The 15,475-nt window shown below is 31.9% G+C and overlaps 2 protein-coding genes across 18 annotated transcripts in view; one reads left to right on the forward strand and one right to left on the reverse strand.

The window, feature by feature from the left end:
* Positions 1 to 1,403: 1,403 nt before the first annotated feature.
* LOC123674255 (HIG1 domain family member 1A, mitochondrial-like) lies at positions 1,404 to 2,476 on the forward strand. Its single transcript, XM_045609215.1, has 3 exons — positions 1,404 to 1,562; positions 1,717 to 1,809; positions 1,996 to 2,476. The coding sequence occupies exons 1-3, from the start codon at positions 1,550 to 1,552 to the stop codon at positions 2,175 to 2,177; spliced, it is 288 nt and encodes a 95-aa protein (XP_045465171.1). The 5' UTR covers positions 1,404 to 1,549; the 3' UTR covers positions 2,178 to 2,476.
* Positions 2,477 to 4,923: 2,447 nt separating this feature from the next.
* Positions 4,924 to 15,475, reverse strand: part of LOC123674253 (calcium/calmodulin-dependent protein kinase type II alpha chain) — a 67,100-nt gene continuing 56,548 nt past the window's right edge. For 4 of the 17 annotated variants that reach the window (XM_045609195.1, XM_045609196.1, XM_045609198.1 and 1 more), the window contains 5 exons: positions 11,559 to 11,690; positions 10,559 to 10,634; positions 9,844 to 9,941; positions 9,413 to 9,527; positions 4,924 to 7,742 (listed from right to left, as the gene is read on the reverse strand). In XM_045609195.1, coding sequence (XP_045465151.1) covers positions 7,613 to 7,742; positions 9,413 to 9,527; positions 9,844 to 9,941; positions 10,559 to 10,634; positions 11,559 to 11,690 — 551 coding nt within the window. In that variant the 3' untranslated portion in view covers positions 4,924 to 7,612. Of the gene's footprint in view, positions 7,743 to 9,412; positions 9,528 to 9,843; positions 9,942 to 10,558; positions 10,635 to 11,039; positions 11,103 to 11,558; positions 11,691 to 15,475 lie in introns of all 17 variants that reach the window. The other 13 variants (XM_045609205.1, XM_045609206.1, XM_045609209.1 and 10 more) reach the window with 5 other exon arrangements.

Raw genomic sequence — 15,475 nt, forward strand, 5'->3', positions numbered from 1 at the left:
TAATATGGTAGTTCGACTCAAGGGCGTATAAAAAGGGTGGGGGGGTACTGGGGTAATTACCACCCTCCCAAGATTTCCAAAATTTAAAATTTCAGAATTCTCGCAAAGACGAAAAACGAAAATTTTTTCTTAAAATGAACCAATAATAATTTTAATATCCTTTGAAATCGACACGGCAGTAAAAAATCGGACCCTATTACGGTTTATGAGTTTATTATCGCTTTCAAGATGAGTACTTTTATTGCACTACAAGCACGTCTATGTCCGAGGTTTATTACTTTCCTTTATCTATCCGCTTTGTCGATGTCGTCCTTTATTTGCCATCTTTAATTTTTGCATTCGTTATCGGTATACACTTATTCCTTATTTTCGGTTTTTTGTATCATTCCTGTCACAAAATTTCAATACTGTTGTTTTCAAAGAACTGAACTGAGTAATTCGCATCGAAAAATTGTCTGGTGTTGAAAATATGAAAAGCATGTACTTCCATTCGTATTTTTGTAGCTCTGTATTTTTTAATATAACGTTCATTTTCAGTTTGAATTTCAAACTCATATTGAAACCTGATGCTTGCAAAATTGAATGTCGCAATCTCAGAATATCATATCAAAATTATAATTTTCAACTTCTTTCGAATTCAAAACAACCTTTATCGTACAAAATCCCAACCAGTTTTATGATCAGCAGCCAACATAATATCTGTCATGCCATTTAATGTTTTAATCTTTTTTATTTAAAATGATAAATCTGTGAAATCATCTTGACCCTCCTGAAATTTCCCCTCTTGAAATTTTTTCTGCTCGCCATACCAACTCGTGGAAATGACAGAAGCGCATCCACCATTGGATTGCAATTTGTAGTTTTTAATAGAAGCAAGTCATTTCTAGTGATAAGATCAATAATTTAATCTTGAGAGTATAAAGTATTCATTACCATTATAAATGGAAAGGATGTTCCTTATACAATGTTATTATCTAAGATCCTCAGAAATATTTATGTACCAACTCTATTAGGAATTGACTGGTGACTTTTGTAGTGTCCTATTAGACTGATTTAAAAAAATAAGTCAACTTCAATTGATACCCATATTTGAACTATGGCATGCACATAAAATTTTGCACTGATTTTCATGGAAATATAGTCATTTCAGTATACATCTTCAGCGCCATCTACTGAAGGAAAGTGAAGATTGTCTATAACAGAATCTAATATGTGAACAAATAATATTTTTAAACATCTTCGCACACCTCGAAATTGCTGGAAGATTTCATCTTATTCAGAGCGTTATGCGATCATCTACATAAATACCAAAAGGATAATATACAAAATTACAAATTAATGTTATTTTTGGTAGACCTGTTGTACGTTTGGTAGGTATAATATTCGCGTAAACGTCAAAAACACCTGACAATTAATCACTGATTAAATAACCACACCACAAGTCATAGATAAGTAGATACCACAAGTCCACAGACTTAACAAAGTAGTTAATGTAGTAATCCAAGAGATTGAAATTCTTAGTAATCGTTCCAAGTGATTATTGTGTAACATGACTTCACACGGTAATATCGTATAAAAATATTAAAACAGACTAATAAAACAATCTTCAGGTGGGAGTCTAACTAACTAATTTTGCTTTACTAATTCCGAATGGCTTTCTCTCCAAAAATACTGCAAATTTCTAAAATACATCTAATTATACCTATTTGGTTGCAGCATCTAATATGACTGAAAAATCATCGATAACTTACGATGACAACCGTAATAAGCTCCTCAAAAAGTCGCAAGAAGCCCCTATGTTTCCGATAGGTGAGTTACACAATATGAAACAAAATGTAATCATGAAACCTATTTACAAATAATTTCCTGTCAGTAGCCTTTATCGTAGTACAAGGATTAGCTATTGATTGAATTTTGTAGAATGATCAAAATTATCAATTTGTGAGAAATATTTCATCTTCTGTTTGTGACAATTCTGCTTAAAATTCTTTGCAGCTTGTGGAGTTTTAACAGCAGCTGTAGGATATGGAGCTTATATGTTCAAGAATAAAGGAAAAATGAGCACAAGTGTTTACTTAATGCATCTCAGAGTTGGTGCTCAAGGAGCGGCAGTAGGAGCTCTTACAATTGGACTCGCATATACAATGGTTAAACAATATATATTCAAGGATGAGTAGAAAAACTTTTTTCTGTATATAGTTAATCCAATATGGCTGGTCCATATTGCTAGAAATGTTGTATGTTTAGTTGTAAAAAAAATGTTAAAACTTGTACTATATTTTCTTATTCATTTATTATTTTTATTTATGTGAGCTAGTTTTTTTCCACTGAACATAAGCAATGTGATTTAATATTAGTGTTTTTTGAATGGTCGTATCTCACTGCCATGAGATAGAATGTGAATCGAGTATTATAATGAATTCCATGGTTGATATAGAGAAAAATCTTAAGAAATATAATGATGAAAACCACCATATATTGTCCAATCTTTACTAAACACTCCAGATTTGCGAATATGAATTTTGAAGAGAGATCTATAATGGTATGAATTTATTTTGTATAACATTCCAATTAAAACTCGTATCAAATGGAATGCACTATCTCAGTGAATGATAACACGTTCAATTTAAAATTACCACAAATCTCAAAATGAGTAATGAAAAATAAAAGTATGCACTAGGTAGACTAAACAATTTATTTGTGGAGCAGCATCCTAATTGATATTTCAGAAATATAATCTTCTCATAGTTATAGTGATTGATGCTTGGACATTTAGGCCTACCAATAAACTATTAATTAGAGTCCAATTGATATTTACATCTAGGCTAGAATTTCATTTTGCACTAACTTGGAATTCTCTACAGTTCTACAAGGTGTATTTTGTTTTGTAGTATTCTTTCAGGTTAAAATCCACTAGTCAGCAAAGTAAATTTCTAGGTTGTAAGTATCATTTATATAATTAACAGAGCTGTGTACAGAACGCAAACAGTTCTAGTTTTTCTCCCAAGTTCCAAGCTACTGAAAGGAGCACAGAGGCTTAGGAGAATAGGGATAAAAACATTAATAAAAGATTAACTAGAAATTATTTTCTTGTTTTATAATATGATTAAATTATTTTCTCTGAACAGACTTTTACAAGAATAAATCACAATCTGATGATCTTTCTCATAATAATCAAGAGATTTTGAATCCTGGTGGAACAATTGAAACAGTCAATACACCAAAACTCAGTACTCGGGGTGCTAGTTCATCAATCTCTTTGAACAAAATGTAAATGAGAAAAGCACTGATGTCGAGTCAGGAGCTTTTGAGCAGCTGGTTCATTTTTGCGGCCCATTTTTTTAAAAAAAAAAAAAAAAATTTTCTTGAAAATTTCTGCACGCCTGTAAATAAGATATAAAGACTTTGCCAAAAAAGTATCACATGACCTACTTTTCCTATTCAAAAAATTTAGAGGGTTGTAGGGGATGGCATAGGGTGCAACAACAATCCTTCAAAAGTGCATAAAAATTTGATAAAATTGACCTGTTTCAGGATTTTGTTGCCCATTATTTTTCTTGTGAGAAAATGAATTCGTTGCATAATTTTGACGCGGACTGTATACCCACAATATTGATTGATCAATCTTTTAACAATGTGCTTGACTGGTCGCCATCGACACATGAAACAATCTGCTACACAAACTCCAAAATCACAAAAAATCTCAACAATCACAAACTATTTCTACAATTTCAATTTCACAAACGCTTCGATATTATTTTCAAAAAGACTCTTTCAAACTATGGAGCTCCAAAATGGGACGTGAGGAAAAGTAGTCATCTCCTCGTGACGACCATTTTGGAACTTACCCACAATATTGATTGAATCTGTAATCACGGAAATACAGGGTTTTTTTTTTCAACGTTTTTTTCTTAAATTTTCTATTGTTCTGATGATGTGAATACCTTAAAATTCTGCACGGAGTTTGGAATGACTATTTCATCTCAACACTCAAAAACTCAACCTTGTTGGTTTTTTCCATGGTAGTCACCACAAAGAAATGGGGTCCTTTTTCTTGGAAATTCTTCATAAATTCAACAAACTTAATTGCATTTATTACCCTGAAAATTTCAGGTCTTTCCGTGAAAGATTAATCTTGTTGACGGCCAGCAGAATAGTTGGACGAATTTGAGAACAGCTTCGTCATCAGTGAGTCGAATCTTTCCTTCTGAGACCATTTCCACTACATAATTCGAAAATTAGAGACAATGTGACGAAATGGTAGAGCGATCTGTTCAGTGAACAAACAGAAAACAATTTGAAATATTGCCCTTCCAAATATGAATTCTTCATTCAAACATTTTTTCATGAGAAAAATGCAATCTTCTCATAAGATTACTCTGTTACCTGAGATTGAAGTCCCTTTTCTGGTTAATGCGGTTTCATGTGATTTGCGAATGACTAGGATGTAAAATAAAGAGATCTTGCTTTTCTTGCCTATTTTGTTTACATCATCTCGATTTTATTTTTGAAATGATTACGTTCAATGTTAAGTTGGCACTTTAACATATTGCAAGTTTGAATTTTCCTAGTGTCTAGTTAACTCAAATGAATTTCAATTAGGAAGATACTGGGTAAAAAGAGTTGATTTCAGTATTTTGATTTGAATACTAATTTCTTTTGCTTTGTTGATGTATGATTCATTCATACTAATAAAGCAGTAATTGATTTGTCAGCAGTTAAAACAACATGATTTTTTCAAAGAAATTTACGATTGCAATCAAATACTCGACATAATTATATTCGCAGAAGTCTTTGAATATAGCCAATTGAGTCAAAATTGATTACCGGACTATATTTGCTGATTCATCCTCGAAAGATATTGTTTCAATTTGTGATTCACTAGATTCTGATAAAAGAGGTATATAAAAGAAAAATATTATATTCTTCCTCAAAAGAAACATGTATTTCTGATTCACTTGTGATATAATATTATTCACTCTCACTTCTCACAATTTATGTATTAATGGAAAAACGCACTTCACTTAATTTATAATAGAGAGAGGCCTCCTACAGAGATTCAATATTGTTTTAGAGCTTCAGCTCACTTTTATCTATGTTTCATAGATTTATCAAGAGGAAATTTCACAATTATTTCTACATAATTTATTCAGAGTTGAACTGTCTGAAACCCTCAACATTAAAACTCTGCAGAATTTCCATAGTCATAAGAATCAATTGTGCATCATTCCAAATGATTCATTTAAAAATTACATATGCTTAAGGAATACAATATTGCACATTGAGAAAATGGTATAGGTAAAAAGGATTCCCATAAAAAATTTGTGAAATTCATGGTTCAATTCAATGAATTCAACGACGAATCTAACAACTATCTATTAGTTATGTGCTAGTTTTTTCAATACTGGATGAGTCCATTTTTACAGATGTTTCAAATTCATTCGTTACTTGTCGTTGATTATAAAACTTCACCAAATATCATCACTTGAAAGAAGAAGTCTGTAATTCGTTAAATGCAAAAGGTTGAACATTGAGTATAATTCTTATATCATATGATTCAATATTGATAGTGATCAAATCACAAGTTTAATGCTTCAGCAATAAAGAATCAATTCAAGAAGTGACCATGTCAAGTATAGGCAAATATATAATTGAAGAGCAAACTTTTCCTGCGCTATTTAGTACATCCATATATGCTGTCAGTTACACCAGAACAACTTCGATTATAAACTATATCAGAATAAATGTAGAAATAGAACATTCTCAAACTCCCAATAACTTTATACAATCCTATATTCATAATGAATGATTTTGAATATCTAGATCCACATTTCTTTTCTAACTAACATGTGGTAAACTGTGAAAGTTCGAATAAATATTTCAAATTCATGAAAACAAGAAGCTGTCTCATCACTTCATCTTATCTGGAAATGTGATTTTGAATCTATTTTCACAATTTGTACTTCCTAACCTCTTCAAAAAGGTAATCTTGAATAATTCAATTCTAGTATGCTGTAATTTCTTGTTTGAATTTACATGAACTATATTGAAGCATTAAATAAAGTGTCCTTGATTATTAAGCTGAAATTTATGGAGAATTTTGAATAGCATGCCTTGTATTGAGTTTATGGCAATTACATTAAGATATCTACCTAAAAGTATAAGAATTGTCGATAGGTGAAATTCTAAATTTTTCTGTTAAGGTTGAAATTTATGTAAAAATGAATCTACAGTGAAACTAATCATGAGATGATGGATCTACATTACCTAGTATTGAAGGCAGTTGGAAGGCCCCAAATTCAGAATATAAAGTAATAATTTTTGCTTTCACAATATAGGAAGTTGAATCTGTCGTTGAATATAAATGAACATTTTTATTTCGAACTATTACTCATTCATATTTTTATTGTAAGAAGTACTCAAAAGGTCCTAGCAGGGCAAAAATATTTTTCAATCATAGATTGTATATAAATACTTGCAAAGTTGAGGACATATTCTTGAAACTGATATCTAATCCATTCTTGAAACTGTATAGAATATCTATATAACATATTCTTTCATTTATAGTAAAATTAAACTTTATTTTTAGAGCAACAATACCTGTTGGCACAATATCTTGGAAGCAAAGTGGGACACTTGTCCTAATCCACAACTTGCAAGTATGATATTCATAAGTACAGGTCCAATCCCAAATCGAATAGGACAGTATTTGATACACATTTTATAACAAATAAGTATCTATAAATAAATTTTTGTTATTTGTTCCCAACAAGGACTTTGGGGTATTGTATCCCGACTTTAGTTGGGATACCTGCTTTAGCAGGAAGTAGGAATTTTCTGTTCATTTTTTAATCATTAAATCATAGATGCTTAAGCTTCCATGTTAATGAAATTTTCACTTCCATATGATTAAGATTTAAATGAAACTAGTATCATACATCAGACAATACTCTATAGAAACCGATACTATTCAATATACAATATGGAAATGTATCATTGAAGAAAACTTCATGTTTTCACTACAACAAGTAAATGATACATCAGTCCGATTGATTCAGGTGCACCAATGTGAAATCTCTGGAAAAAATCTTAAGAAACATGTTGAAAGCTTAACAATTTCAAAAGTGCATCAAGAAGTACATAAGTGACATTGAAAGTTTATACTAGTCCTCAGTGATCTCAATATAAATAAAAGTATTGACTTATTTATACTATTTAAAAGACCGCGGATTTGCTTCCACTTTTCTGAGGTTTCACTACCATCACCTGCTTTTAGCATTGTAGTTTTACTTGTTTGATTTTTCAAGTACTTCTTCTAAATCGAATGCATATTTGGCTGAAAAAAATGTGGCAAAATCACACTATTTATCATTATATTAAGATAAGGGAATAAATAAATTATTATCAAATGTTCATGTAAGCGAATATGAAGAGGTAATTCAAAAATTTACAATTCATTAGTATGGCTGATGAAAAGTTGACCAGGAAAATACGAAGTGTTTACATGTGAATAGATTCCAATCCATCCAATCAATACAATCTTCATAATCTTTTCCACGGCCTTGATCAAACTTCACTTTTCACACAAGAAGCAGACAAAGTTTTAGGTGAACTATTTACTGAATCCAAATGCACTTCCCCCAGTGCTGCCGCTCCTGTGGAAATGCACATTTTGCCATTTGTTGTCTTTTTTGTGCCATACACGGCTCTCCTCTGATTGATGGGTGTGAGCTTGGCCTTGTCTGAAAAGATGTGGGATGTTACAATAGTAAAATTAAGTTCTAAGACCGACACACTGGCAACTTTTTAGTCTAGGTGATTTCATTACTTAATATCCTGAAAGTTGGCTGCAGCTGGAACCAAGGCCCAAGCCACTATTAACTGAATTTATTTCTCGACCCGTGACAAAATATATGAATATCAATATAAAAAAAATTTAATGAATATCCAGTGGCGGGATTCGATCCCGGAATCATTAGTTTTGAAACTTCAACACTATGAATGTATACCTACTCCACAGCAAAAAAAATATTGTGTTCAGTATTATCATTACAAGAAATTTTCTCAATTTCATTTCTCTTTATAAATTATAGTTAATATATTTACGATAAAAATATTCCATCGTTAAACATTTCCAATTTCATGCTTGAGTCTGCATAAGTAGTTTAATTTAATTTGATATTAAACAGGCCAATTGAAAAGTCCCCGGTCTACCATAGTAAAACACATTTTTTTGGTAAAATTCGATTTTATCATTCAACATAGTTGCCTTCGAGGGCGATACAGCGATTATAGCGACCTTCCAACTTTTCGATACCATTTCTGTAGTACGATTAGTCTTTCGCTTCAAATTATGCCTCAGTTTCGGCAATTACTCCTTCATTGGTACTACATTTCTTTCCATTTCCTTTTACATTTCTTTTGAAGTATGAGAACAGAAAAAAGTCGCTGGGGGACAGATCTGGCGAATACGGTGGATGCAGAAGCAATTCGAAGCCCAATTCATGCAATTTTGCCATTTTTTTAATTGATTTGTGAAACGGCGCATTGTCTTGATGAAACAGCACCTTTTTTTTCTTCAAATGCAGGTTTTTAACGATTCCATCCTTTAAACGGTCCAATAATGCTATATAATAATCGCTGTTGATGGTCTGGCCCTTTTGAAGGTAATCAATGAATATTATATCTTGCGCTTCCCAGAATACTGATGCCATAACCTTGCCAGCTGACTGTTGTGTTTTTCCTCGCTTTGGATTCGGGTCATCGTGTGCAGTCCACTCAGTTGACTGTCGATTGGACTCCGGAATGAAATGATGGAGCCATGTTTCATCCATTGTCACATACTGACACAAACATTTAAGTTTATTGCACTTAAACAGTTGTTGCTTTTGATCGATTGTGAGCTCGCGCATCACCCATTTTGCACACAGCTTTCTCATGTACAAATGTTCGTGAATGATATGAAGTACACACATTCGTGAACTTTTTTGATTTTTTCATCGGGGACAGCATCTTTTGGGCGTCCACTGCGTTCGCCGTCTTCGGTTTATTTTTTCGTTCAAAGAGTAATATTTTATCAACACACGAAATTCTTTTTTCTTCATCATTTTTCAAATAATAAAAGTAGCAACACTCACAACGCAAAACTAATGGTCGGACTGCTGTCAAATTTTGACACGTATCGTTTGAAGGTTGGTACTAACTAATAATCATATGGATTTAATACTAGCACCGCCATCTGTGCATAAGACTGGAGACTTTTAAATTGGCCTAATATGAATTGATTTTCAGCCTTGTATGAAAATTCTCAATTAGGAAGAATTAACACGAAATAGAAGTCATTTTGTATCGAATTCCATATTAGTAGCAAAAAGGTTACTATTTTTGCAAGGTTTATCCATGATGAACTTACTTGTCTAAGTACTGGGTAAGCCTGACGTAGGCTATACAAGCTGCATCTTCTCCCAAAAGGTGAACATGCGGGTTTAAAATGGTGGTGTTAACTGCCTTACAGTTTTTACTGAGGACTGAAAACAGGAAGAGAAAAATTAGTATTTCAAGTTGAGCAATATCATGAAATGATATTTATTTATTGATGAAAAAACAAATTGCATTAAATGGAAAAAAATGTTTTGAACTAGTAATCTGAAAATTGTTTGCAGATTCGAATGAAAAAATAACATAACTACTGAAATAAGTTAAATCGTTTATTACCTTTACCTGATATACATCTGACTTTTTCAACGACCTATCTTTTATTTATTTATTTAGGTAGGATCTATTTCATTCACAAAACGCTATCCTAAGCATTTCTACTCTTGATGAAATCAAAAAGATACTCACTACCGTTATCGAAATAAAATTTGTGGAAATCCATTCCCTCCACTAAATTTCCCATGGCTTCAGGTTCGAATGCTGTGAGATGTGGATCACAGATTTTTCTGAAACAGAAAGAAACATGCCTTGTATTCATAAGATCGTAGAAATATTGAAATTCATTCGATTAATTTTGAGTGAGCGAAATATTGATCTAGATTCCTATCTCAAAAACTGAGAGAGCTATGAAAAAAGATTTTAAACTTTGATACTCTGTACAAAATGTTCCTAGTTCGATGCTAACTGAAAGCATCTTGAGAATTATAAGAATTAATGATAAAAATCTTCAAGGACCTTTGATTTCTTTTTCCGAAATAATAAGATATCAGAAATAAAATCATAGATCTCTTATTTATTCGTTCTCTTGTTCGAATTTTCTATCAATTTTAAATTTAATCCCTATATTTCTGTCAAAGAATAGATTCAAAAATAAGATGCGTTCTCATAACGATTACCACTAAACTAAACTCTCCAAGAGTAGTTTTTAGCGTCAAATCTATTTCGATTTATTTGTATGTAGATATATTTGTTATTTGCTTTTTGGAGTAATTCTTATTTAGATTTATTAAAGTAATTTTCACTGTCGTATTGATTTTGAAATTGAAGTTGAACTTTCCTCGCTAACATCATAATTGGCAATCGATGGTATCAATATTTATTTTCTGAAGGAATAATTACTCACGTATAAGCTACAAAATCTCCAGAGTTGATCGCCTCTATAAGTTGTTCTGTTATTTTGATGATCTCTTGGCGACGAGCTGTGAAAACATTAGAAATTGTAAAATTTCGAAATGCACTTTGTCCTAAACCTCAAAGGTCTACCAAAACCACTAATTACCACTGGTTTATACGTTCATTGTATCAAAGTGCACATGCTCAGGTACGGAAAGGAATAAAATATTCAATATTGGCAGTAAAAAAAAATCAGATATATATGCACTACAGAATATTCGAGGATGAGGGAAAACATATTCAAATTTTCATTTGAAATTGGAGAATTTAACCTCAAATATTCTCAATACATTCGTATATACTCATTTCAAACTGTAGCTTCAACAACGGAAAAGTGAGTAGTATAGTTTCAAACCAATACAAGAAAGCAGGAAGGTGAGTAGTAGCTCTATACTTCAGATTCACATTACATTCTCCAGGACTATGCATACCTGAAGTTTGAGAATTTGTGGATAGCTGTGTGCACGGCTTATTGGGGCACACAATCCGTATTTCTATAATTGCATAAATAAGCTCCGTTAGTAATGCGATGGGCAGATCATGCAAAAAGTATAAATTCATGACTTATGAATCCAATTGATTTAATCTACTTATTCAATAGGAATTTGATCTTAAAATAACAAAATCCTCAAATTTTACTACGTTTAGAAGGATTTTATACAGCACGATGCAGCTGAAAATTGTGGGAACTTCTGGTAACTTGAATAATCCATTCTTGTTCTAGAAAATTCACAATCAAAAATTTTTTTGAGAGGTAAATTTGAGCAACCCCTAGAACTTAGCGCAGTTTTGCAAATGACGAACCGACTGGTATGTGACGCTTGTAATCACACGATTTTCAAGATGAGAGACCAGAATGCATATGGTTGTTTTGCTGACAACAGAAAACCTTGTTAATAAAAAAAAAACACAAAAAGTTAGTCAGTAGCCAACTCGCAAACCAAATCTACCTTGTATACTCTGAAGCATAGCTTGTCCTAAATTAAGAGCATTGGGCTTCATCAATAAGGTTGTTACAGAGCTGGAGAGGGAGTTCGATGTTGAAGATGCTACTCTTGGCAATTGAGGTGGTGTACCAGAGCCTACCGTGATATACTTACTAATTAACTTATTTACTGTTTTCTCAAAGTAATGACCTATTTTCAAGGTTCCATTCTTTGAGGTTTAATTCACTATCGTCTAAGGAGCTCTAATCTTTATATACCGATGAAAGATCGAAGAAGATTATTCATTTAAGAATTGAGAAGAGGACTGAAGGGCATAATGCAGCCAATCCAAAAATTAGAAGGGTCACAAGTACCTACTAAGGCTTTTTGAAAATTCAATTGACATATTTATAAGTTTTTGCATGCGTATTTATTCAAGTAGGAAGAAAAAGAAATTAATTGATCACAATTAGTATTTTGTTCGATTTTTTATTCATAATTTTAAATTAGCTGCTACCAACAACGTAATCCTTTATGAGGTGTATTCTTGAAGTGAAATGAGAAAAATTATCTAGAATACACGCAAATAAAAATAAATTTGTGATTCGAAGACACCAATAGGATATGGCTGATTCGCCAGCAAGAATGTTTCATGTGGCTAAGCTTCAGTTATTGCCATTAGATCTGTCAATTCGAAAAACGTTTTATCTCCAAGCATCATTAAAACTTGGGCTGTATTCTATTGAAGCATTAATATATTATTCAACCTAATGTTATCGCTATATTATTATTTGATTGAAAAAATGATTATCTACTGCTACGAAAGATACAAGTTGGATGGTAACCATTATCAGTAAAACATTGATTTTTGATCTTCAACAGTTGGTATTGTGATCATCCTCAACAAAATATTCTTCCAGATATTAGTATGAATTTTGATGCATTAATTTCTGAATTGAGTTGTATTTTTTCTAGAAAATATATGTAGGATACACCTGCTTTATATTTGAGATTCTCAAGTATCACAGGAAGAAATCATAGCAACATTGAAAAAACAGAGGAAATATCAAATATTTCTCGAAAATTTATTGTATTCATTAATATACTTTTCCATTTTGATTTCTATGCATTCACAGTTCTAGATACCTCAGAATAAAAAACTCCTCTGAAAATCAATATGCGTTAGGAAATTCTCCTTTGAAGTATATATCTCAGTAGCAGTGGCGACGCCTGCTTTCAAGAATAAGAGGAGAGGCAAGCAGCGGCCACGATTTTTAAAGGGGGCCAAGATTTTCAGGTCCATCTAGTTTTATGCTCGTGCAATAATTCAGGGGAAGGGGACAGCAAAAATTTAGAGCCCCCTGTCTCCCTTTTAACGCAGCTAGTGCTCAGTAGTACTTTTTTTGAGTGGCACCATATTTTTTTTTTATATTGAATTCAAAATTCACATACTCCATATTTTTAAAATAATTTCATCTGTTGATAAACATAAGGACTCTTAGCGAATATCAATTATGTATAACTGAGATTGAAGAAATTGGTTTCTGGTGTTGTTGACTGGTGATTGTTCAAAAGAAAATAACAATAAACATCCTTTAATGAATCACTCAGTTTGTAACAAATCAACATATCCATGAAGATACTTATGATCCATTCAAAAATTCGATGTTAATGGCATATGCAGCAATTGGAATATCCTACGACAAAATTATTTTAAATAATTCTTAGAATGCTGATTATTAGTAGGATGATAATGTTCATTCCATGACACTGTTAGAACGTCTGCATTTTCATCCTTCTTAAATCGAAGAATTCTTCTGGTCAGCAGTTAAGCAGTTTCAGGTGGAAAAAATGGAAAATAAAAGAGCGTAGAATTTTAGACCCACCTATGAATGACATATATTGTTGATGTAATGTACAGTGAATTTTATAAAATCTCCCACTTCTTCTACGTGCTGTTATTGAAATTTTAAGCCCATCCAAAATAATTCTTGATTAAAATTCTCAAAAGTTTTACACAAAGTTTTATTCAACCCTTATCAACCTCATTGATATTCAAATCTTCAATATAAAAACCCAAAATATAACATTCTTTCGTAAATATTCAGAGTCCCTATATTGAGTAACAGCATATGCATCGACAATCCCAGCTCAAGAGACCAATCGTTTCAGGTTCGAGGCTGATAATCAAGGAATCAATTCTGAAAAGTTATTTCTCGAAGATATGTGTAAATTTGGAATATTTTTCAGCAGAATATCTGGGTGGCATTCAGAATTCATGTCCCAATGGATGATTCATTTTCACTTTTTCAAATGAGTTGAGATAGATAAGGGAAAAATAAACCATTCTGAAACATTCGCAAATTTTTCAAAGTGGATATCCTCTTTTGAAATTCAATTAGGTAGGCATAGATTAATAAGTTTCACATGACATAACTATATTTTCACTCACCAAAGACTGTTGCGTATATATAAGATGTTCCATTATATTGTTCATGATACATAAAAAAAATTCTAAAAAATATTATTATATTATTATGAACTTTTCCAAAACTTTCGGCCCATCTAATGCAATTTGGGGATAATTTCATAAGATTAGTTGGGGATCTGAATTCTGAAGGAATCTCAGCAATCGTCAAGAACAATATTAATGAAACATCCTAAATACACTAAACATATTCGATATAAAGTTTGTTACCTACCTAAAATACGTGATTTGGTTATTAAAGAAATAAGTTTTAGGTTGACCACCATACAAATAAGCTAGATAATTCAAAAATTGAAACATATCCCTTGCAGAAATTTTCAAGAAATTATGGAAACATCAAGCAATCATCGGAAGCGCAAGACACTATGAGCATTCTGTTGATCGATGGATATTGAATGAGAAAAATGAAATGACCAAAGAAAATGAAGTGGAAAATTCAATGTTTTTGACATATTGCAGCATTGATGAAACTAAACGTTGATATGGACATAGATTTGTTCGTTAACTGATCAAACGATTTGATCTATTGAATAATATTTCCTAGGTTATTCGGGTGACAAAATGTAATGAAATAATTTGTTTTTTCAACATACATAAAACTTACGCTTTCATGAATAATGTGATGTAGTTCTGATGATGACATAAAAAGTATTTTGTTAATTAAACCTTGAGTATGTATTTTGAAAGAAAATGTGACCAAGATTGATCTCCATATCCATGATACCAACGATTTGCAATCTTATTTCTAAAAAATATCTTGAATACCATTTTTATAACCAATGCCTAGTATATTATGGCTTTGGTTCGATATCAGTCAAATCCACATAAACCACATAGGCTTCTTAACAAGGATGTGGACGTTAAATCTAGTTGTATGTAGTTGCTGGTTGGAGCAACGAGAGAGAAACAAAAACATGAAGAAAAAGATGCCTGTTTTGGTATCACGAGATCTATGTTCCACGCCACTAGGTTATACAAATTGATACAGAAAGAAATCTTTATGATAAGGCACAAGGAATTCACAGAAGAATAAAACTTATACTGGGTCCATTCAGATGAGGAGGATTGGCTATAATTCAATATGATAAAGACTGTGCTGAAGTGGTGATCAAACATAAAGAAAGTGAAAAAAATGATACCTATATGGCCTTGATAACAAAAACTGATGCCTTTGAAACAGGCCACATAATATTTCAGGCTACAGACTTGGCTAATTTCACAGTATTGAATTGAACCATTCTTTGTGCAAATTGTTCAGACGTCGTAGTGGGAAAATATTAATATCAGCCATTTGATTGAATGAACTATATTGAAAAATTGATACACAATAAGGTATCATCCGGTCCGATGATACTATATTGAAATATTATTGAAGATTGCGAAAAAGGAAGAGGTTTAGTTGAAAAACTTGTTCAGTGTACAAAATGGACAATTTGATTGTCTCTAAAACAAT

Source organism: Harmonia axyridis, chromosome 2 (genome assembly GCF_914767665.1).
Source record: "Harmonia axyridis chromosome 2, icHarAxyr1.1, whole genome shotgun sequence".
Lineage (NCBI taxonomy): Eukaryota > Metazoa > Arthropoda > Insecta > Coleoptera > Coccinellidae > Harmonia > Harmonia axyridis.

Excerpts from the sequence above, each read along its gene's own strand:
- LOC123674255 (XM_045609215.1), top strand. Across the intron at positions 1,810-1,995 it reads AGCCCCTATGTTTCCGATAG|CTTGTGGAGTTTTAACAGCA; the intron begins GTGAGTTACACA and ends AATTCTTTGCAG.